General features: G+C 35.7%; 1 protein-coding gene and 1 pseudogene across 1 annotated transcript in view; both read right to left on the reverse strand.

The window, feature by feature from the left end:
* Positions 1-306: 306 nt before the first annotated feature.
* On the reverse strand, positions 307-936 carry LOC103587517 (annotated as a pseudogene).
* A 1,178-nt stretch (positions 937-2,114) lies between these two features.
* KIF11 (kinesin family member 11) overlaps positions 2,115-25,787 on the reverse strand; it is a 51,097-nt gene continuing 27,424 nt past the window's right edge. The window contains exons 12-22 of the mRNA XM_008568993.1: positions 24,755-24,943; positions 23,761-23,968; positions 22,655-22,827; positions 20,080-20,205; positions 19,842-20,000; positions 16,858-16,964; positions 11,870-12,149; positions 9,665-9,887; positions 6,461-6,612; positions 5,430-5,546; positions 2,115-3,517 (exon numbers count right to left, since the gene is read on the reverse strand). Coding sequence (XP_008567215.1) covers positions 3,386-3,517; positions 5,430-5,546; positions 6,461-6,612; positions 9,665-9,887; positions 11,870-12,149; positions 16,858-16,964; positions 19,842-20,000; positions 20,080-20,205; positions 22,655-22,827; positions 23,761-23,968; positions 24,755-24,943 — 1,866 coding nt within the window. The 3' untranslated portion in view covers positions 2,115-3,385. The remainder of the gene's footprint in view (positions 3,518-5,429; positions 5,547-6,460; positions 6,613-9,664; positions 9,888-11,869; positions 12,150-16,857; positions 16,965-19,841; positions 20,001-20,079; positions 20,206-22,654; positions 22,828-23,760; positions 23,969-24,754; positions 24,944-25,787) is intronic.

Genomic DNA, 25,787 nt, shown 5'->3' on the forward strand with positions numbered 1-25,787 from the left:
GAAGCAGGGGAGATTACGTTCTGAGTCACCAGGGAATATAAACTAACTGCCCAATACTGACGGGCTCCATCCAAATTATTAAATTTTGCACAAAATGAGAATTATTTCGACAACTACTCAGCATAATGTTTAAGGACAAAATATATATATAATATGCTTTATATTATATATGTATTTTATCACATACTCGCTAAGGAATGCTGAGGTGCTTAATCCATCCAATAAATTGAAAATAAAAATTTTACGTATCTATATTTGTCAGTATACAGGATTCTGATGGTGGGATCTTGAACTCAGAATGAGAAATCAGTTTTCAAGGAAAGCCACACAGTCAGTCAGTCTGGCTAACTGCTGTTCGTTGGGGATTGGGGGAACTGGCACAGGTTCTGATAAGGGAATAAACCTGTTAAAAGAAACATCCAGGGCCCCTGCAACTGGCTTTCTGGGCAGAACCATCCTGGTGGTGGAGTCGGCTTGCCATCCTTGTTCCAATATACCTTTCACAGCCTCTTCTACAGGAAGTCCAACAAAGGCTGCAAAGTCATCAGCGACTATCGAGGTGTATGCTTGAGAGACCAGGGCAAAGTCCCGTCTCCTCGTCGCATCTGTCAATGCTTCCATGATTGGCTGGACTGTCTCAGACCACTGGTGAGCACTGATGGTTGTGTAAATCCCAGGGAAATCTCTCTGCCAGATTCTTTGTCCTACTGACCAAATTTCCCCAAGTTCAGAATTGGCAGATGTTATAGCAGGAGGTATTCCTTTCCAAAGACATCTTGCACTATTCATGTCATTATGGAGCAAATACAAAGCTAGAAGCTGACCATACACTGGGGGTGTAGCAATTCCTCCAGGAGCCTCGAGCTCTTGGTTCTCTTACTGATCCAGCAGCTTTTTGAAACTGAAGGCACTTTCCACCATCACTGCCACTGGCATCTTCCCGGCCGGTCTCGCCGTCGCACCTTGCAGCCAGCTAGCCCCCAGACCGTCCCTCGGGGCGTCACACCGGCTAGCTAGGCCATTTTAAATCTGCCTTAGCCTTCACTTTCTGTTGTGTTGAGCCTAGAGATCATCCAGAGCTGGAAGCTTAGGGTCTTCTCAGGTCTTTTCTAAGTGTGCAACCTGCCCTGGGCTGTGCATGGCTTCCTAAATTCCCCAGTACACATGGGTACTTTTGAATTACCTGGTTTCCCTAAGAGATTCACTGTTGCTTTTCCTCTCAGGTTTTAGGCACTCCTTTGTTTATCTTAACTGTAATTTTTTGCCCCAGGTGGCAACGGGTTGTTTGCCTTACAATATTTTTGAGAAATGCCTGCCACCTTTCCACCCTGATTGAGTCCTGAGTTAGATGAAACAAAAGCAGGTTACCCCCAGACAGGTTAGAACAAACTTTTGAGAATAAGGTCTCTATGCTCCCTAGGAAATGGGGACCAGGCCCCCATGCTAACAACGTGGGCTGCCAGTCTTCAAGACTGCTGCAGAGCTGGGAACGGGAATGAGGAAAGAGCAAGTAAAACAGTTTTTGCATTGCCATTTTCTTGATATAGCGTGCTTGGTGGCTGTAAACTTTTGACTATTTTCTAGTTCTGACAAAGTTGTTTCACATGTTTTTGCTTGATTTTTTAATGTTTCTGTGAAGCAACAGGACCTTGAAGCTACACACACTGCCATTTTTGCTGATGCCACTCTTGGTTATTTTCTGAAGTTCTGAATTTGCATATGAATATTTGTAGAGCTAATTTATGGCTCTGGATGTTAAATTTCTCTGGAGATTTATTTTTGCTTCTGTCAGGCAGTTATATTAGTTTCATTAGCATTCCCAGATAACTTTAAAACGGTCAAGAAATGAGATAACTTAAAGCTGGACTTCAGGCTGTGTGATGGTCAATTTCTCATTAATCTTATATCTGAGGTATAGCTCCTTGGAGTGTGACCGAAAGCCTGAACACTTTTTCCTCAGTGGTACCTGTGTCGACATTTACATTAGGAATTTTAAGACAGCTTGCTTAATTTTGTAAACATACCCATTGTCAGATAAGAAATTATGGGGCAAGCAAGTTAATGTAGAAACCAAACTTATTAATCATGGATTTACCAAGGAAAGTTTATTAGGTATTATCCATAGCTTATGTTGACATCTGATTTTGCAGAGAAATTATATCCATTATTTTTATTAAGATAATTAGTACTTCTGCAAGGTAAATTTAGTTCCATGAAGTAGCATATTTTCTAATTCCCCAATAGCGTTTGGTTTTTACTTAGCTATCAAAGTCAAATCTTTCTAAAATTTATACACAAACTTGATGTGGACACAAAATTTATTCTTTGCACACATTTCTTCAAGTGCTGTGGTTCTTCATGCTGAAAAATCTCAACTTCCAGAAGCATGGTTGCTAGATCAAAAATGCCACGGCCCTTCTAAGGGTTAAGATTTCAATAGAGAAAAAGATACATATATACATGTTTTATTATATACAAACAAGAAACAACAAAAAGTTTCATCAGGTAAAAAAAGAATATAAATTATAGTCATAACTGGTAGTTTCAAAAAGTCCTTAAATCATTGTGATCTTCTCTGAAAGACACAGGCCTTTAGCCTGGCTCCACACTGCCATTAATCAGTGCTCTAGGTATTTCTCCCATAATAGCAATTTATACTCTGGAGATGTTGGCTTTTTGTGAATTCTATGGGGGCTAATGTGTTAGACCTCATAAAGGAATGAAATATTTTCACTGTTGGGGGTAACAAATTAAAAATACTGAAGGGATGGATACTTCTAGGATTATGTTTATTGTTGACAGTGATTTTAGAGATAACCACTGAAAAGCATTAAAGATTTCTAGGTAAAATTCTGGCTATCTCATAAGAAAGGATACCTTTTTGTTGCTTTACAAATGGGCTGGTAACAAATAAAGAGGGAGAAAGTGAGCTGAGGAGAAGGCAAAATAGGAAAGCCTAGGAAGGAGGCAAGCAAATACAGAATTAAGTCAGGGCAAGAAAAGAAATGAGATGGTCCTTTCCAGGCTCAGTGTTGGTGATATTCACCTATGTAAGCTCAAGCCTAGAACAACAGTACAGTTGCTATATATTTGCTACTTAGTAATATATAAGAAAAATACTTTTCATTTATTATAAAAAGACTATTTTATATGAAAAACTAGAAATATATATTTACTCAATGCAAATTCCAATTGAAACCCAACTTCATACTCTGTGAACTATAGGGATGACAGAGAAATGGGTAAATATTAAATTCAACTAAATTTACAGTACTGCCTTGATATATTTTATTCTTTTCTAATCTATATACCAGGCTCAAGTTCTGGGGCTTCATGTTTTATTTTTAATTTTTCTTAAAAATAAAATTCCCAATCATCAAGTTAACTAAAGGTTTATCTGGGCTCGTAGAGGTAATCTGCTCTTTGTAACAGAGTGCTCTGTTGTTTCTTCCACTTTAGACCGCTCCACTGGATTAATGCCTCTGTTTTCTTTATCTTTTCCATGTGATTTTTTATGCTGTGGATTTAAGGGGAGAAATTAAGTTAATATAAAATAACATTTGATACATATTAGCTATTCTCTTATTTTCAAAGTTCTCTGGGTTATAGGCAAGAAAACTGAAGTGTACGAAACTTCAGAAAAGGTTCAGCACAAATTTAAGACAACTACTTGTTCGGAAAGTAGAGGTGAATGCTTTATTTTACCACTACTGGAAGGCGCATGGTGAAAGAAATATTAATTTTCTAAGACATAATTACAGATTTTACTGTAGCACAGTGGTTTTCAAGAGGGAGTGATTTTGTACCCCATGGGACATTTAGCAATGTTTGAAGACATATTTGGTTGTTACAACTAGAAAGTGCTACTGGCTTCTAGTGAGTAAAAGCCAAGGATGCTGCTAAACACTGTACAATCCACAGGATAGCCACCACACCACAACAGATAATTATCCATTTTAAAATGTGAATAATGCTACTGTTGAGAAACCCTGCTCTAGAGAAACAAAGATTTGCTATCATGCTAAAAAAGCAAATTCTATTTTATGCAGAGAAGCTGGTATATGGGCTACCTTAAGACACTTTTGTTTACCTTATTTTCTAAAATCGTAAGTTATCTTATTTTTAAAAACTTATTTCATTGTTTCTCATTTGGGAGTTGTATTCATTGGAGTTCTCCTATTTATCCATAGAGAACTTTAAGAGACTGATAACATTCAGTGTGCGCACATTCATCAATGCTGAGACAACTCATAAACCAACTTCTAACGTTTTAAACCCAAAGAAATTCTCTACATCAGACTGTTATCAGGGAAAAGATCATTTCTGGACTTCAGATGAAGGTCTAAAACCTAATCCCAAATCTTTTCTGGTACTGTAGGGACTTCCTTGCCAAAGCTGAGTCACTAAGACTAGCCTTCAAAATGCCACAAACAATAATAATGAAAGGATTTCTGACCAGAGATTATGTGGTCACTAAGTTTTACTTATCTTTGTCCCTCTTCCTAGTTTTCTAAGATAGGAGAGAGGAATGAAAAACTGAAAGAAATATATTTACAGTTCTCTAATAGTAAAGAATAAAGCAAAAGGTAGGAAGAATTTAGGGATAAAATTACTCTGAGGTAGACAGAAGAATTTAAGAGAATATGAGCTAGAACTTAACAGGTTTAGTCAGGGATGGAGAATCTTTAAACCTTGAGGGAAAGACTTGCAAGTCTACTGAAATAGGCACAATCACACACATATCAGAAGCAGTTCTCCAACTATAAAATGTAGACATCAATGTCCTCCATAAGGAAATTCTTACTTACACACTCTGTCTAGGCTCATATCTTCAAAGTAGAGAACATGATACTAGGCAGTTTACCGTGTTGTGCTCCCAGTGTCAAAAAGGGGGTAGGAGAAGTAAAAGGATTTAATTGCATAGGATCAGAGCAGACAAGGAGCTCAGGAAACATGGGGGAAGAGTTAACAAGAGCCTCAGGCAGGAGATCACTAATATAACCTAAGCAGCCCTCAGTCTCTCAATCTTTTAAGCCCCTTAGTCTTCAAAGTCTGATTATGGGCAGATATAGGCTCCAGGACTTCTATGTCAAAGGTAGAGGGAAGAGAAAAATGTCTGCTCTCAGTATCTGTTCTGAGCATATAGGAAGCAGAAAGGAGATTAAAAAAATTTTTTTATTTAAAGCTAAAGATTACTAAGGATGTAGATGAAGTAAAAATTTGCCTGTATTTATCCTACAGAAAACCCCTTATCAATATCAGATTTGTGTAAATAATTTCAACTGGAAAAGTTAACAAGACATCTCAAAAGAATGACTGAAAGATTTTTGTTATTCTGCTCACCAAGAACAAATACCTTTATATCGAATAGTAAATGACTGACTAAGATCAGCTGTGGAAGGGTTATGTGATGTGATATAATCAGGTACCTGGAAAAACGGAACCCCGCCACTTGACAAACAGTCCACATTAGCATCTACAGATGGGTCTTGACTCAGAGGTTCTTCATCATATTGCCCCTGAACTGCATTTTCTATATCCATGTCCTAAAAATAAGAAGCTGCGTGAGTGACTAAGTCCAAATGCTTAAAAATCACCACAAAAATAAAGGCAGTTTTCTTCTCTGAATATAACATAATGCTCATTGTATCAAAGTTAAACCTCAACAAAATTAGTAGAAAGTCTACAAATTAAAATAATTCCTAATATGTTTTTATATAAAAGTTCCTGTACTAAAATGTTAAAAGTGGTAATCTCAGAATAATGGGATTACAATTTACTATTTACCATTTTTTGGCAGCTGGACAGTACGAGGATCCAAACCTTTGACCTTGGTACTGTAACACCACACTCTAACCAACTGAGCTAACTGGCCAGCCTGAATTACAGCTTATTTTTTAATTTTCTTCTTTGTTACTTTCTAATTTCCCAACTTCTCTATAATTACTGCAGTTAAGAGCATAGATTGTAAGCTTGATTGTCTAGGTTCTAATTGCAACTCCATCTTTGTGACCTGGAACAAAGCAATTCTTAATTTCCTCATATATAAAATGGGGATAGAACTAGCATCTACTTCATAGGGTTGTTAAGAGAACTGAGTTAATATATATGTAACAAGCATACAGTGTCTGGCATGTAACAAGCATAATATAAATATCGGCTACCTGCTAATCTAATAATTTCAAAACTGATAACATTGAAAGAAACTGGCTTAAGAGTCAGGCAACTATAATCAAATGAGAGGCAGGATAGGATTGAAGGGCAGAGTAAAATTCTTCACATGAACTCAATCACATTCACAGTTTATAGGCGAGTTCTAAAATGACAGTGTTGGCTGGCCGGTTAGCTCAGCTGGTTAAAGCACAGCCTTTGTAACACCAGAGTCAAGGGTTTGGATCCCTGTACTAGCCAGCCACACACACAAAATAAATAAATAAAATGATAACGCTATAAATTTTACCTGACTGGTCTCTTCTTTTTTGTTTTCTGAACAGTTTAGCATCATTAAGAGCTCAGGCTGTTTCCTTTTCAATTGATCAAGGAGCTGTTCACGTGGTTCAGTTCTCATTAGTGTTGATGGGTATAAATAATTTTTCCTCTGTGGTGTCGTACCTTTAGTGGACATTAGATAAAAGAGAAAAATTTAAGCTTGGGATATAAATAAGATTTTTTTAAAAATATGCTAAAACTTCGGGCCGGCCCGGTGGCGCACTGGATAGTGCGCCGCTTGGGAAGCGCGGCGGCGCTCCCGCCTGAGGGTTCGGATCCCACATGCAGACCGGTTCCCGCTCACTGGCTGAGCGAGGCGCGGGAGCAACACCGAGGGTTGCGATCCCGTTGCCGGTCCCCGGTCCGGTACGGGGGCAACACTGAGGGTTGCGATCCGTTGTCGGACGCGGAAAAAAGACAAAAGACAATTAAAAAAAAAAAAAAAAAAAAAAAAAAAAAAAAAAAAAAAAAAAAAAGCTAAAACTTATACTTACAAATGAGTCTTGTTCTCCCAAAATATAATGATTACCATAAATGAAAATCAGTTTTGTTACCTGTCAGGCACATATTGCTTGCAACTCTTATTTTCTAATTTGACAACTGAACTTAAATTGACTTGACTATTTTCAAGATTCATCCTACCTTCAAAAGATGAAGTTTCCATTTCTGGATGTACACAAGATGTGTTGTAGGCTTTAAAAAAGTTCTAGAGTGTTCTGAGAAATGGCAACATTATTGGAATAGGAGTACCGTTTTCCCAGGATGATTATAGTCATGCGACATATAATGATGTTTTGGTCAACCACAGACCACATATATAATGGTGGTCCCATATGATTATAATGGAACTGAAAAATCCCCCCAAGAAAATTCACAGTAAAGGGTTTAGCAGAAGCTTTTGCAGACTTCAACAAGCTCCTTTAAAAGTTTGTAAACATGGACCCAACACTTAAAGGTTTTGTTCATGGAGCATTATCCGCTTGTAAACAAATCTATGATTGAAAAAAAGAAACAAACAAGCGAACCACATGGATGTATTACTAAAGAGAGTGACAGCTCTTCAAGAGCCTCAGGCAGGTCCTTCTGGAGGTATTCCAGAGGAAGGCACTGTTATCATAGGCAATGACAATTCCATGTGTGTTGTTGCCCCTGAAGACCTTCCAGTGAGACTGGAAGACAGTGATATTGATGATTCTGACCCTATGTAGGCCTAGGCTAATGTGTATCTTCATGTCTTAGTTTTTAACAAACACATTTACAAAGTAAAAAATAAAAAATTTTAACAATAGGAAAAAACTTATAGAATAAGGACGTAAGAAAATATTTTTGTGCAACTATATAATATATTTGTATTTCAAACTGTTATTACAAAAGAGTCAAAAAGTTAAAATTTAAACGTTTATAAATTTAAAAAGGTACAATAAGCTAAGGTTAATTTATCATTGAAGAAAAATAATTTTTTAATAAATTTCACGTAGCCTAAGTGTACAGTGTTTATCAAGTCTACAGTGTGTACAGTAATGTCCTAGGCCTTCACATTCACTCACCACTCACTCACTGACTCACCCAGAGCAGCTTCCAGTCCTGCAAGTTCCATTCATGGTAAGTGTCCTATACAGGTGTACCATTTTTTATCTTTTATACTGTATTTTTACTACAGTTTTTCTATGTTTGGATACAAAAATACTTGCTGTTGTATTACATTTGCCTACAGTATTCAGTACAGTAACATGTTGTATCAGCTTGTAGCTGAAGAGCAATAGGCTATCCCATATAGCCTAGATGTGTAATATGCTATACCGTGGAGACTCATGTAAGTACACTCTGTGATGTTTCCACAGCAACGAAATTGCCTAACGGTGCACTTCTCAGAACATATCCCCATCAAGTGATGCATGACTGTACTTTGACAGGAGTAATCATTTCATTATAAATTTGACGTGGTGGTTAAATATTAACCAGTTACATTTCTTTATAATGAGATCATGCCCTCATAATTTACAAAGGCACTTGCCTTTTCACTCAACGTTTACATTCCTAATTTCATTGAAAAGTGGACGTACAGGTCTCTTGGTGAAAAATAAACCAACATTCTTTAGCACCATCTCCTTTTATAACTGCTTTAAAAAAAAAAAAAAAAACCGCTTTGAGGTATAATTTATATACCATAAAATTCACTCATTTTGCACATAGAACACAATGATTTTTAGTGAATTTAAAGGTATGCAGCCATCACCACATCCAGTGAATAACCCAATTACTCATCCTGTGTAAAACAACTCATTAACCTCTTCCATAAAGGCCTCTCTGAATCATTATAGCCTACACCAATTTTTGCCATTTCTGAACTCTCAAATTGGTGATTCCTAAATGCTAACATTCCATGACAAAATAAGAGAGATACATAACAAAATGCACAATGTGGTGTACTTTACATTAAATTAGATTTAGTCAATTACATCCCTCCAACATTTTTGGTATTAAAATGTCCTTTTACAAACGGGGCTAGGTAGATTGTTAGTCAGTTTTATTTTTGTTTTTAAAATGTCCTCCCTTGGGCCGGCCCGGTGGCGCACTGCTACAGTGCGCCGCTTGTGAGTGTGGTGGCGCTCCCGCCGAGGGTTCGGATCCCACATACAGACCAGCCGCTCACTGGCTGAGCGAGGTTGCGGGTGCAACACCGAGGGTTGTGATCCCGTTGCCGGTCCCGGTCCGGTACGGGCGCGACACTGAGGGTTGCGATCCGTTGCCGGTCACGAAAAAAGACAAAAAGGAAAAAAAATAAAAAATAAAAAATAAAAAAAATAAAATGTCCTCCCTTAACAAAGGCAGTTCCCTGAATGTTTGTGAAATTTTACTGAATCGTGATATCCAGATTTCTAGGAGTATATATCATCTATATCATGACATTTAATGCTTGGTTAAAGCTATTTTGGGGTTCAATTTTTCCATACTTGAGTTGATCACAGTGAGATGGTAAATTCCTATCATCAGGCAGATTTGCTGAACATCACTGTATAGGACTGAATTCAACTTCAAAAAAAAAAATTTTTTTAAGTGACTGGCTGGTATGGGGATCTGAACTCTTGACCTTGGTGTCATCAGCAACACAATCTCCCAAGTGAGCTAACTGGCCAGCCCTTCAAAAAACATAATAATTCTATTTTCCTTTTACCTGTTGGGATATCCAGTTTCAGATCCTGCTGCAGAAAGCAATTAAGCTTAGTCAAACCAGTTTGTATAGTTTCTTTAAGTTCTAGATTTTGTGTTAACAATTTTTCTTCATCAATAGTTATCTGATCAAGAAAAATGTTATGCTGGTTCTCATTAGCTGCTTTGTGTCCACTTAATTTTTCAGTGATCTCTGAACTTGAAGCCTCACAATATTGGTTTACAACCTGTAAATGAAACAAGCTTTCATTACTAAAATTAAAGTTGGCAGTGCTTTATTCAATATATCAATTTCCCTTACCCTGAAATTTTCCATAATAAGAGTTTTTAAAACATACAAAAGTAGAGAGAACAGCATAATTAACCCCCTTCTATCCATTATCCAGCCTCGACATTTGCCAATACATGGGGGAAAAGGAAACAAGATTGGCCACTTACTCTTCCTTGGACCCAGGATTATTTTGAAGCAAATTCTGTATTATTTCACTTGTTTACTTCAGCAAATATCTCTGAGAGTTAAGAGCATTTTAAGACCACTATCACATCTAAAATGTTTAACATTTATTCCTTCATATCAAATGTCTAGTCAGTGTTCAAATTTCGCAAATTGACTCAAATATTTTTCGCAATTGGTTTTTTTGAACCTAAATTCATCATTAGATTTCATTGACAGATCTTAAGAGGTAACTATATAATTTATTATCCAAACTTGGACACTTTTCAGAGTGAAAGGGCCCATTCTTAATAACTACCCCAATACAACAGATGTAAATAAGGACTCTCTCAGGCAAACTAGGACTGAAGGCCCTCTAGTTTTAAGTCTCTTTTGATCTATAGGTTACCCTTCCTCACATTCTTTTCCTTGTGAAAAATTTTTGTTATTGAAGAAACCAGGTCTTCACCCTACTGAATGTCTCAAATTCTGGAACTGATCAATTGCACCTCTATGCTCTATTTTCATACATTTATCTGTCCTCTGCATTTTCTCTAAACTGATTAGATCTAAAGACTTGATCTAATTCAGGTTTAATTTTTTGCCAAGAATATTTCATAGGTGGTACTGAAAACACATAAGGCCTGTGTGCTTTCATGTTAAGATTAATCAGTGGGTCCAGGTGTGGTTATCTATTAATTATAAAGTACCCATCAGCTTTTGGTCAAACAGGTTATGCAGTCATTAATGTCCATAGGGGTTACTTCATTAGGGCTTGAAAAATGGTGACATTCTCTTTCTATCATTCCTTTTCTATCTTATTAGCTGTGATTCTAACACTTTTCTTCATCAATTACCCTGCTAAACCAAGATATGGTTCTTTCAGGAAAGACAAATGGATGCTATATTGCTTCTCTTTATTTACCAGTTTTTATGCATTGCTTCCCTAGCACGATACAAAGGAGACCTATGAAATTTTTATGAATTCATGAGTTTTAATATATTTGATGTGTATTAATCTACAATAGCCATTATTTTTTTGATGCTCAAATTATACCATCTTTGAACTTGTGGAGTGCCATCAGGTTGGCTACTGAGTTCTTTTGACACAACCCCAGTAATCTTTAATAGCTTCCTTACTCTCTGGTATGACAAGGTCTCTAGACTCATATCTTGTTCATTTCCTGCCTCCAACCTGAAATTAGCTATTTCTCCATGAACTCTGGTTCCTTTCAGTAAAAACAGCTTACATAGCTTAAAATACTTAAATTCTTTGTACTTAGTACCTGAGAATGTTAGTAAAATCCTTTTATTGCACAGAAAGTAAAAACCAAAGGCTCGTGCAAGTATTAAGTTCAAGCAAACCCATAAACCTATCAAGTATCCTTTGAGCCACGAGAATAATATCTTAAATACCTAAAGCAATAAGACATTTGAATGTATCTGGAGAAATGTAAAAAGCATATATAAGTGTAAAGTATTAAATGTTAAAGGACAGGGTGCCCTTCCCTGAAGAAACTAACAAGTCAAAAACCAAGGATAGATACAGGACAGAAATTGGACAAATGTTAAATTAACTTTGAGATCTAGAAGACATATAATGTCAAAGCATGAAACAAGATCATGTATAAGCATACCAAGTATCATACTAAAAAGTTTAAGTCATTCATTACATGTTAAAATACAATTTTTTGGAAACCAATTCTTAGCCAAGAATATTTAATTTTCTGATTATCACTATTCTCCCACAGTAGGTTCCAGTTACAAAGTTATTACCTCCAATAAGTTGTGAAGTTCCTCTTCCCTTTTATTTAAGCAAGACACCCACTGTTCAGAAGAATAAACTGTGCTTGTGTTGAGAGACTCACACCTCTGTTCAGTCTCTTGAGATATTTTTTCCAGGTTGCTATTGAGTTTATCATAGTATTTCACAGACTCTTCAACCAATTTGGTACCTTCTTGGTTAAAATGTCTGAGTTCCTGTGACAAGCCATCAAAATCAGCACAAAGTTTTTTACTGTGAAAAGTTGTTTTGTTGATTATGTCCTTAGATTTCCTATAGGGAAAGAGAATAACATTGTTGAAATGGAAAACAGACTCAAAAGATAACAACTTCCCAAGATCACATAGCTCTTAGTTGGCAGATTTGAATGTAGGCAGTCTAGCTCCAGAGCCCATTCTCTTCATGAATCTTCTACATTGAGAATGGATGCTTTGGCCAGTGTCTCTTCACAGCAGATTGAAATCACATCTGCCATTAAATGATCTATGAAAGGTCGTCTTTTCTCATGAAACCTTTCTCAGCCCTCCATGTAACGATGCTTTCCTTTGTACCTTATACAGTATTTAACTATACAGTTATTAAGATGAAATTTGTCTCCTTGTTTTATTCCTCCTACTAAATTATGTTACTCAAGGGCATCTCCTACAGCCTCTGGACTAGTCCCTAAGATGGTCAATCAGTCAGTCATTCTGTTATTAAACAGTTTCCTTTGCCTATGACATAAAATAATCAAAAACATTACAAATGTTATTTTTTAAAAAGTCAACTATACAGCCTCATAATAATTAAAAGAAAATTATATTGAGATGTGACAAATTATATATATAGCAAATATAGTACAATTTAATATAAACTTGATATAAAACTAATGTCAGTTAGAATATACATTTAAAATTCATTGATGATTTCCTTCTCTCTTCCCTATAATAGCATTCAAAGCCACTTCCCAGGACCAGAGTTAAACGTTGGGGAATGAAAGTTACCCTCTGTTACCACTAGATGGTACACCACGTGAGTAAACCAAATGAGTAAGTAAACATGTTAAAAACCAAAGTTTACCTACAAATTAAGTGGAAATGACTGAAAAAGGAAAAGAAATTTAACTGCTAAACTTGGACACTATCAACATAAGTGACCCTCAAGGAACTCACTACCTAGTGGGATAATGAGATTTAGTCAAAGTAACTATAAACCATGACAAAAAATGCCAAAGGCAGTATGTTCAGTCTACATAAACATCACCTAGGTTCTTGGGTGACTGATACAGAGATCCTGGCCCACACTGAGAAACACTGTGTAGACAATTAATGTCAGGAAGACACTTCCCACTTCAATCCTATGCTAGTATTCCCTCTAAAGCTATAGAAGGGTCCAAAAAACAATCAATCTAGATACTAGGAATAAAAAGTGGGAAAATATCCCCTAAATTTAAAATCTAGACAGAGTTCACAATATAACATAGTGTAATGAATAGGATCAACAACAGGGTTAAAACAATAGATCATAGAGCTTAGTAAAAATAAGTGATAACTAGAAGAGCATCACTGATCAACAGAAATATAATGTGAGCCACAAATGTAATTTAAAATTTTCTGGTAGTCACATTAAAAAAAAAAAAAGAAGTAGATGGGCTGGCCTGTGGCTCACTCGGTAGAGTGCGGTGCTGATAACACCAAGGCCACGGGTTCAGATCCCATATAGGGATGGCCGGTTCGCTCACTGCCTGAGCGTGGTGCTGACAACACCAAGTCAAGGGTTAAGATCCCCTTACCGGTCATCTTTTAAAAATAAATAAATAAATAAATAAAAAAGAAGTAGATAAAGCAATTAGAGTAACAATGTATCAGGTATATACAGCATACATAAAAGTGAAATATATGAAAATAATGACACAGACATGGGAAGGAAGAAATGGGAATATACTAACATAAGGTCCTTTTATTACACATGAAACAGCAAAGTATTTGATCATGGATTCAAATGATTTAAAAATGTATATTGTAGAGAAATGGGAAAATAAATAAATAAAATAAAATAAAAATGTATACTGTAAATCCTAGAAAAACCACTTTAAGAATAAAAATAAGTATAAATAAGTAATGGATGAAATAAAATGAAAACATAAAAATGCTCAATTTAAATTAGTAAAGGCAAAAAAGAGGAAAAAAATGACATGATACAACAAATAGAAAACAGCAAAATGGTAAATTTTAATACAACTATATTACTCATTTTAAATGTGAATTATCTAAATGCATCGGTTAAAAGTCATAGATTATTAAATTGGATGAATAAGCAAAACCTAACTATATGTAGTCCACAAAAACCCCACTTTATATATATGAAAACTGAGGCCAAAAGTAAAAGGATGGAGAAGGATATGTCATGCAAACAGCAATCAAAGGAAAGCTGGAGTACCTATATTAATTTCAGACAAAGTAGACTTCAGAAGAAGAAAGATTAACACAGACAAAAAGGGAAATTACATAATAACAAATATCAATTCTCCAAGGAGGCATAACAATCCTAAATGTGTGAACACCCAACAGAGTATCAAATACATGAGGCAAAAACTGATAGAACTGACAAGAGAAATAGATAAATCTACAATTATTGTTGGAGATGTCATCACTCCTCTTTTAGTAATTGTAGAACAAAGAGCATACAGAACTGAGTGTAAGGATATAGGTGACCTAAATAGCACTCTCAATCAACTTGACCTAATTGACATGTATAGAACACTTCATAACAGAAGTGGAATACAAATTTTTCTTTTCTTTCTTTTTTTTTTTAAAGATGACTGGTAAGGGGATCTTAACCCTTGACTTGGTGTTGTCAGCACCACGCTCACCCAGTGAGCAAACCGGCCATCCTTATATGGGATCCGAACCCGTGGCCTTGGTGTTATCAGCACCACACTCTCCCGAGTGAGCCACGGGCCAGCCTGGAATACAAATTTTTCTGACATGGGTAGCACACAAACAAGGCATACCAAAATAACACTGCAATGACTCTGGAAATTAAATTGTCATTGGAACCAGAGCCCACAAAAGGGGGCCAGGACCTGCATATTAAACAGGGTAAATTTCTGCTAAAAAAGACTGAAGGAGGATCCTGAATCTTATTACACAAAGTGTTTAAGATATAATAAAAAATCACTCATAATATATCAAGAACCAGCAAAATCACAAGGTGAATGAGGAAAGACAATCAATAGAAACCAACAATGAGAAAACTCGGATGCTGGAATTATCTAGCAAGGATTTTAAAGCAGCCATGATAAAAATACTTCAACAAGCAATTAAAACACTGCTAAAAAAAAAAATCTTAGCAACGAAACAAAAAATATAAGAGAAAAATAGAAGCAAATGAAAATTAGAAAATTCAAAATTCAAAAACTAAAATAAAATACCTCACTGAATGGGTTCAACAGTAGGTTAAAGATGACAGGAAGACTCAGTGCTACATGTACACAAAGGATACTTCAAAAAGTTCATGGAAAGATTTGCATTATCTTTTAATTACATTTTTCCACAAACTTTTTGAAGTACCCTCATATACAGTAGCACTCTCCTCAGGGACCATAATAAAATATCTCACATTTGTGTCATTAAAGTCATAGAAGCAGAGGAGAAAGAGTATGGGACTGAAAAATATTCAAAGAAATAATAGGTGAAAGTTTCCCAAGTTTGGTGAAAGGCATAAGCATATAGATTCAAGAAGCTAAACAAACCCCAAACAGGATAAACTCAAAGAAATACCTAAGTAGACACAATATAATAAATTTTCAAAAAACTAAAGAGAAAGAAAAAAATCTTGAAAGCAGCTGCAGAGAAATTGCCCATAGGGGAACAAATACTTGAATGACAGCAGATATCTGAACTCATGGAGGCCAGAAGAAAATGGAATAACATTTCAATCACTAAAAGAAAAAAACCTGTCAACCCTAAATTTTACATTGAGTGAAAATATCTTTCAGGAATGAAGGGGAAATCAAGACATTCTCAGACAAAATAAAACAGTATTTGTGGCCTTAAAGACTAAAAGAAGTCCTCCACACTGAAGAAAGCTTGGAACTTCAGAAAGGAACAATTAAATGGGCAAAAATAGGGGTAATTATAATAGAATATCTTTCTTCTCATGAGTTTAGAATATCCATAGGCAAAAAAATTGAACCTTGACAAATCTCGTTATAAAAACATTTTAAATCAATCAAAGATTTAAATGTAAAACATAAAATTATAAAAGTCCTAGAAAACATAGGTCTGACTGGTGTATATGATAAGTATGTGGGATTGGCAAACAATGAGGATATAAAGCTACATTAAAAAAGACAAAAAAAAAAAAAACTGTAATGCAGGAATCAGCAAATATTTTAGGCTTAGGGTGCAATGACTTTGATGCAATGACAACTCTGCTATTGCAGTGCTAAGGCAGCCAAAGACAGCCAAAGGCAACACAAAAATAAATGGACATGGCTATGTCCAATGAAGTTATTCACAATAACAAGTATCCAGCCGTAGTTTGTCAAACCCTGCTCTAGTTAGTACGCATATTTTTCATCAGTGATAGGTGTTAGAAATTGCGACATTAGTGGCCAGCCAGTTAGTTCAGTTGGTTAGAGCGCCAACTTGTAACACCAAGGTCAAGGGTTCAAATCCCCATACTAGCCAGCAGCAAAAAAAGGAAAAGAAAAGAAATAGTGAAATTACTAAATGTGTATTCTAAAATTGAGGAAATAAGAAAATATACAGTGGTTGAGAGCCAGGTTTCTCACTGTCTGAAAAGGGAGAACAAATATGGAATAGAAAGATATTTATGTGCATGTATATATACACATATACACACGTACATAATAAAAGTTAACAAATGAGAAATTTGGTTGAAAGTATACAGAAATTATTTGTACTATTTGAAGCTTTTTCTTCTGAAATAATTTCAAACTTCCAGAAAAGTTTAAGAGAATTTAAAAATAGCTTACTGCTCTGTATTTTCTTGGACAATACCGAGTGGTTTCTGGATGTTTTCACACTTTTCCTCCAAAGCACAGAATCTCTCTGCCCAAACATTGATTAACTGGCAAAGTTCCTGTAAGAAAGGTGTGGGAAGAGGAAGAGACTTGAAATTGTAACACTTAAAATTTTTTCTAGACATTACTGATAGGTAAGAATTATACAAATTCCTGACAAGAGATCTTTAACTCCACCTCCCTACCATAGAGGAAAACAGTGGAAGTGCTATTAAAAGGATAATATTATAGGGCCGGCCCCATGGCTCACTCGGGAGAGTGTGGCGCTGGTAGCGCCAAGGCCGTGGGTTCGGATCCTATATAGGGATGGCCGGTACGCTCACTATCTGAGCATGGTGCAGATGACACCGCGTGGTGCAGATGACACCGCGTGGTGCAGATGACACCGTGCCGAGGGTGAGGGTTGCGATCCCCTTACCGGTCACAAAAAAAAAAAAAAATTATTTTTTAAAGTAAATAAGAAGCAAATTTTGTTACTTTAACTGTTAGTAACAAATTACTTTCAGTGCACCTCAAATCTAATCAGACATACCCAGATGTCACATTGTCTTTGAGAACCACTTCGACAGATATATACACAGTTGCTTTTTAACTGATAACACTACTAGAAGGGAAAATTAATCCAAAATCCAAAAATATTATCAATTACCAGAGCTGAAAAATTTTACAAAACCTAGTTGGGTCATAGTAATAAAATGTAAGAAGAATCTTATCTTTGCTTTTATTTAACATCTTTAAAAACAAGCTCTTGGGCCGGCCCGTGGCTCACTCGGGAGAGTGTGGTGCTAATAACACCAAGGCCCCGGGTTCGGATCCCATATAGGGATGGCCGGTTCGCTCACTGGCTGAGCGTGGTGCTGACAACACCAAGTCAAGGGTTAAGACCCCCTTCCCGGTCATTTTTTTTAAAAAAAATGACCGGGAAGGGGATCTTAACGGAGAGTGTGGCGCTGGTAGCGCCAAGGCCGTGGGTTCGGATCCTATATAGGGATGGCCGGTTCGCTCACTGGCTGAGCGTGGTGCTGACAACACCAAGTCAAGGGTTAAGACCCCCTTCCCGGTCATTTTTTTTAAAAAAAAAAAAAAAAAAAAAAAAACAAGCTCTTATAAGTGTATACAACATGCTACATCACAAAATTAAAAGGCTACACTAAAGGCCAAGGAAGAGCTGAACTGCATCCAGCATTCTTATTCACTGTTCACTTTCTTGGTTGGCCAACATCTCTGAATAATACATCAGCTGACAATGTATATCTAACATTATGATTATGAATAAAGTCTGTCAGTATTTTTACTAGTCTCAAAGTGGAGATAATATGGGTATTATCGGATTTATTACATTTACATATGTGTTCAAAGTATATAATTGTTTTAATAGTGCTCACTATAAGTTCTGAAAAACCTAAGGAATAGCTCACTTAGTGGACTTGCCTCTTTAAAGATAGGGAAGTCAAACCATACATGCTAAGATACTTTTCAGATCAGGTTTTCTGTTTCATTTTGTTTTGTTTTAAACAGTGGTCTACCAATTTTTAAGCATGTCAAAACAGCTAAAATAAAAAAAGTTGACTGGCCTTAGAATATACATATACCTAAAATGTTCTCGATATGTTTAAGGCAAATACCCTATGCAGTGGTATATGAAATTGCTGCAATTTGAAATTGCCAAAAAACATAGAAGAGCCACCCCAAAATGGATGTCTTTCAGGCAATATAATCACCACCACCATCTATAAGATGATCTAAATACTGTTAGATGCTCATGAGGTCTCAGCTTCGTCCTTAGAAAACTGGGCTAGTAATAGAAGCTGTACCTATATTGGTGGGAGGAATAAATACACAGTGAGTTACTCAATAAATATTAACTATTATTTTTACTAATTTCTGAAGCTAATTCTCTCTGAAAAGTTTCACAATTATCAATTAGAAAAACTAATAATCTTATTTTGAAGTTGCTTTAATTCTTACCTAAAAATGTTCGATGTGTTTCCCCCTCTCATTTTGAGTGACAAAGATAACAATTCCTTCCCCCTTACTTTCCAAAGAAAAAGAACACTTCACTACTCACTAAATCGTGTCAACAGTTTTACTGACCAAAGAGTTCTGTCATGTTGTAATAGGCTCACTTAATTAAACGTTTGATGTTCATTACTAAACTCTTAAAATATCCAAAGTTGTTTTTCATATATCTGATATTTATAGATTATGGTTTAGAGGAATTGCTTACATGGAGGAAAATAAGTCATGAATTACATTTATAATCAATCAATACAAATTTAAAAATTTTATTATTACAATTTAAATGTCTGTCATCAATGAGACAGATATAATAAGAGAAAGCAGGGCTTAATTTATGAAAGATAACTATCCATATCATCCTAGAAAGAAACAGCTTATCAAGTTATAATGTAGATACATGTTCACTTTAAATGTTATAACCATTGGGCCGGCCCGGTGGCTCACTCGGGAGAGTGCGGTGCTGATAACACCAAGGCCCCGGGTTTGGATCCCATGTAGGGATGGCCGGTTCGCTCACTGGCTGGGCATGGTGCTGACATCACCAAGTCAAGGGTTAAGATCCCCTTACCGGTCATCTTTAAAAAAAAAAAAAAAGATAAATGTTATAACCATTGTCCTCAAAGTATGTTTCTCAAGATTCATCTTTCATCTTGGTGTGAGGAAAGGACTGTTTCGTTTGTTCTATTGTGCTTCAGCATAGGGTTCTACATGTTGCAAATCCTCAAATATTAACTGATCAAGAGAAGTATTCTCAATTATTTTGCACTAAGTACTGTTATAAGCCACAGTGGCTATGGTATTTTCATGTTTCTAAATTAGTTTTATAGTATTCAGACTGTGTAACATAGGTTATCAAGTCATATCCAGTCATAAAAATACTTCCTTTTTACACTTTTCAAGTCAGCTAAACAAGGTACCTGTGAATGGGTTTGCTTTACTGTCTTCAGGTCTTCAGTTAAGTTTTCACATAGCTTCTGTGATTCTACTAAGGAAGAGACTGTATTTTCTTGGAGTTCGTGTAGATTGTTACACAGTATACTGAGAAAATTATCCATTTCCTTTTTCTGATCTTCTATCTTTGAAGGAAAAAAAAAATTAGTTTCTTTCTTAAACAACACATCAATTTTGAGACATTAAGAACATAACACTTGTTACCTTTTCAGCCACTTTCAATGATGTCTTGAAAATATGCTTTAATTGACTATTGATTTTCAATATAGACACCACCGTGGGGGATAAAATCGTTTCCAGTGAACTTAGAAGGTCAGTCTTAAGCACATTCTGGTTTTAAAAATAAAAAATGGGTCTTTAAAAAGAATATTTCACTTCTATAAAACTGGCTAGTTAAATGATAATATCTTAAATACTTTGGTAACTAAAGAGGCACATTAAAATTCTAAGTTTTCATTCTCTGTTCCTTATAGCCTACAGAGATATATCTGTACATCTAGAGTTTATATTCAGCATAAGTCAGTTCTGCCTCCAGTAATTCAGAAAATGGTTTCTTAGTGTATAATAAATTCTTAACAGTCTAATGAAACAGAAGTCAGGAGAATTCAGAAGAGAGGAAAATGACAATTAGTTAATAAGATTTCAGAATTCCAAACAAAGAAACTTTAAAAAAAAATCTACAAATATATTTAACAAAATAAATTTCAAGCAAGGGTTAATCAAAGATATTTTTTAATCATAGGTTTTTAAAAATGGAATATGGAAACTGGGAGTATTTTTAGAATAATCTTGATCAGGAAAACTTTCAGTGATGAAATACAAGAATACCTTAAATTCAAAGAAAAATTGAATATTTGGGTGGGCTTCAAGAAAACCCATTTTCTGTCTTATACATTTCTATCTTATAAGATAGGCTTTCTGAGTTTAACAAAAGAAGAAAATTCTGAATTGAATTCCATATTTAAATAATATGGAATAAGGCGGGCCCGTGGCTCACTCGGGAGAGTACGGTGCTGATAACACCAAGGCCACGGGTTCGGATCCTATATGGGGATGGCCGGTTGGCTCACTAGCTGAGCGTGGTGTTGACAACACCAAGCCAAGGGTTGAGATCCTCTTACCAGTCATCTTTAAAAAAAAAAAAAAAAGAATAGGCTTTAGGCTAGAGGTACCGAACTTTGAAGATCTAATGACTTATATCCTATTATATCAGAATAATATGTAAAGACTGTTGTTCTTGTCAAGGGATATGGGAAGCTGATAATGTAGTATAGATTGGGAATTTTTATAAAAAAGAAAAAAATCCTGACCGAAGCTCCTTTCACTAGGGTAGGGGCGAGAAACTATAATAGAAACAAATTAGTAAATACTTCAAAGCAAAGGCTACTGGTATTCTTTTGGAAAAATGAGCTATCATACTAATTTCAATGAATTCTGTAAGTGCAGCGGTCATTATCTCTTTTGATTCAAACAATGTTTTTAGCTTGATATGAAGAAGGCATCAATAAATACAGACTACCATTTAGTGAATGAATCAATTTCTGAAAAGTTAGTGCTGACAAAACATCTTTTAACTTTGTCCAATTTGGTAACTGAAGAAACCTAACAAATAGTGTCATATATGCACTGAATCTAGGCAGAGGTTGTAGTATTTACTTGAAAAGGGTTTAATAAGTGCTGTAAAACTTGGGCTAACTGGTTAGCTCAGTTGGTTAGAGTGTGGTGCTATAACATCAAGGTCAGAGTTCAGATCCCGATGTTGGCAAGCCACCAAACAAAAACATATATACATACATACATAAATACTGAAAAACTCAAAAAGGGATGAACAGTGCCTGCACAAGGAAGAAAATAAAATAAGTGGTATGGCCAAGAACTTGCTAGATAAACCATACAATTACAAAATAAAGAATATACATAAATCAAGTATGAAGGAGATAATGTTAAGTGTAATTAGATGAGTGGCTTCTATAGGACTGTGGAACCGCGCCCCCCACTCCCCAGAAGGGCTTGGCCACACAGATCTAACCCCAAGAACTGTTATATGTGTTCCTAGAATGATATGCTATTTTTCTTGCATTACTATTACTCTTAGATATTAATGTAGTTTTAAAATTAACTACCCAATTGGCCAGCCCGGTGGCGCACTGCTACAGTGCGCCACTTGGGAAGCGCGGCGGCGCTCCCGCGGAGGGTTCGGATCCCACATACAGACCGGTTCCCGCTCACTGGCTGAGCGAGGCGCGGGAGCAACACCGAGGGCTGCGATCCCGTTGCCGGTCCCGGTCTGGTACGAGGCGACACTGAGGGTTGCGATCCGTTGCCGGACACGGAAAAAGACAAAAAAAAAAAAAAAAGGAAAAATTAACTACCCAATATCCCCATCTGGCTGGGTCAGTGTAACATCAGCATGACCTTTCCAGGACCCTTGGGGAAAGAGTGACTTGCTCTGGGCAACTAACAAGTCAGGAGTCCCTTGAATTTATGTGGTGCTAAAACTACCCTTTAGTCATTAGAAGGCTTACTAATAACTCCGACTTTTAACATTACAAGATATGAGTGAAAGAAGGTTCAAAGTATACTTATATATGTTTGGAAACCAATCTTCCTGGGGAAAAAAAGTGGAGAGATTTTGTTTTTAAAAATATAAATGTACTCTCTCACAGAAATATGTCTATCACTGTGTCTTGCAGGACTTAAGATAAAAGAATAGCAGTTCACATTGTTTTTGAAGACATCAGATATAACCCTTCAAAAATATTTTAAGAGATTTACTAACAATCAATTTCTGCAGTACAGTTTTACTTTCTGCTGCTAATGACTGTTCTTTTAATATCATATCAGAAATCTGAGAAACACGAGTAAACACATTTTCTGGAATAAACGTGAGAGATCCAAGTGCTGTTGTAGTAATGGTGTCTAATGCAGAGACACTGGAAGACAGCAGATTATCTGTAACAAAAAAAATAAATAAGGAGGTAAACTTTGACATAAATATACTTAAATACAGTTAGGGCAACTTCAAAGGGGTAGGCAATTCCTTATTGTGGAATTTGTATTAACAAATAAGCTTAAAAGAACTGGCTCTACATAAGCAAGGAAATATTTTAAATATATGTTATATGTGTTCTATAGCCAGCCCTTGACATATCTGTAAAGTGTATCAGACCCATAACTACAACTCATAGTAAACCAAGAATTAGAGTATTCTAAAATTAATCTCTAACTAAAAATAATATGCAGTATTATGGTAGTAAAAGAGTATACAGGAGAAAAGAAAAACTAGAAATCAATACCAAAGTTTATAGTGGTTCGGCTTAGTAACTATACTCTAGGTGATTTTTTTATGTTTACATTTCTGGATCTTCCAAATTTTCTATAATGAGGATAATATTTTCATAATAAATAAACTAATACTTAAGAGTTTTCTTCTAAAGGGAGATAACAACAATGGAATGGTTAAAAAAAGATACATGCACATATTCTGACAATATAGCAAACCTTCAAGATATACATTCCCCAAAGAAAAAAAGTTACAGGATGTTTATGCACAGAAAATTTCTAGAAAGAGACCCAACAAACTTAACAGTAATACCTATGGAGTATGAACCAGACTTAGGGATAAAGACTTTTACTTCTAGTGTTTATTCACTTAGTTATTTTATAAACATAACTTATTTTACAGAAAACAGGGAAAAACCCCTAAGATTTGTTTTAACTCAAAGACAGTAAAAGCATTAATCTCTAGCCTGAACAATGTATGCGTTGGGGAGGGTACTAATGACACTGTCACCTGACTGTTTTATAATATTAAATTATCAATTTTGAAATTAGCCTCCCACTAAACACATAAATACTAGAATAATTAGAAATGCTTGAACTTACCAAACAAGGTCTTGTGAACTTCTAGCATGGCCTTTTGTTTTGAACTGCTATCCTTAATTAATTCTTCCATATTATTAAACAGACTATTCAGGTTTTTGCCAAAAATTTCCTGAGCTTCTGCATTGTGTTGGTCAATTGCCTTCTTACGATCCAGTTTGGAATGGAGACCAGATACATCTTTTGTAGTTTCTTCAACTGTGTTAAGCAACTATATTAGATTTTTAAAAATAAATGTGATAAGACAGATATGACAAAAGCAATCTAATAAAAATATCTGTGCTACCTAAGGATTTCTCCTGGCAAGAACTAGTAACAGATGCCCAAGAATATTTATTTCCCCTTCCCTAGCCATCTATGCAAGGAAAACTGATTTTGCCAATTTATTGAAGTAATTATGCTTCCTCACAAATTTTTTCCTATGTTTTACTATTTCCTCAAAAGTATATTCAATAAAAAAATTAAATACTTTCAACATCTTCCATCATAGAAGGTACTAAATTCTTTTTTTTTTTTTTTTTTTTTAAAAGATGACCGGTAAGGGGATCCTAACCCTTGACTTGGTGTTGTCAGCACCACGCTCAGCCAGTGAGCGAACCGGCCATCCCTATATGGGATCCGAACCCGGGGCCTTGGTGTTATCAGCACCGCACTCTCCCGAGTGAGCCACGGGCCGGCCCAAAGGTACTAAATTCTTAATGACTGATTAGGTTCAATAATCACCACAAAGAAAAGCATCACATCGTTATTCTAAATGTCCACAAAATACACTATAAATTCATATTCTGTTTTCAAAACTCCAGAAGCAGTTTTTTCTTGAATCATCCTCTCCACTGAGGAAAATATGGATGAAGTAGTAAAAGGTTTTTTAAATCGACAGAAATATCATTTGAGGCGAATGAATAGAATCTCACAATGAAAGCTTAAGCAAAGAAAGTTACTTCTACCCATTCTTTAATCTCTTTAATGAGAATACAAATCAAAACAAAGGACAAACCTTGCTGGCAGCATCATGAAGTTTCTCCTCAGTACTTTCCAAAGCTGATGTGATATATACTTCTCTAACAAGTTGTAATTTAGTTTCTTGCAAATGTTTTTGAGTGGTTTCAAGTTTCTGTGTCTTATGTTGCAGGTCAGATTTACACTGGTCAAGTTCATTTCTATTATCCATAAACAACTCTGTAACCTAAATATAACACATTAAATATTTTTTAAGAATTAAAAAATGCTGAACCAGTTGGTAAGATAACTGGTTCTTTTATAATATAATATTAAAAGAATGAAACAAGTTTATTTCCATGCAAAAGTTATAACAAGTTACCAGGCATGTTAACACATTTTATTTGGTATCTGGTTTCTTGTAAACTTATTCAAAACTCTGAGATTAGATAACAGATCTGGGCTGGCCAGTTAGCTCAGTTCATTAAAGCATGGTGATGATAACACCAGGACTTGATCCTTGTACTGGCCAGCTGCTAATGAGTCAATCAATAACAGGTCTGGTGTAGTTAATTCTTCAGGTTCTTCCCAATACTCTCAATGGAACTTGTATTTTTATTTTTATTTCTTTATTTTTCTGTGGGGGCGGCTGGCCAGTATGGAATCTGAACCCTTGACCTTGGTGTTATGGCACTGGCTCTAAACAACTGACCTAACCAGCCAGCCCCTCCAACATTCCCAATGGTTTTGAATATAAAGGTGTTAATGTGAGGGTGGTATTGAAGGTTCAAGTCTCTCGCCTAATTTAGTTATTACTTTTATTCAACATCCAGTCTCTCCAAATATCTGTATTCCTTCATCTGACAAACATGTTAACAAAAATGCCTCAGCATTCACTATTTTGTAGCTTTAATTAAATCACACAATTCAGTTAATTTCTTGTAATATTACATTAATCGAAGTGTCCAAATAGACAGCTGGCCTGTACTGGCCAGCTGCAAAAAAAAAAAAAAAAAAAAAAAACAGCTTTTTCTTTTTCCCTGATGATAGAAAAATTATGATACAAAAAGGGCCAGCAAAAAAAAAACAAA

The sequence above is a fragment of the Galeopterus variegatus genome, unplaced genomic scaffold (genome assembly GCF_000696425.1).
Source record: "Galeopterus variegatus unplaced genomic scaffold, G_variegatus-3.0.2 Scaffold457, whole genome shotgun sequence".
NCBI lineage: Eukaryota > Metazoa > Chordata > Mammalia > Dermoptera > Cynocephalidae > Galeopterus > Galeopterus variegatus.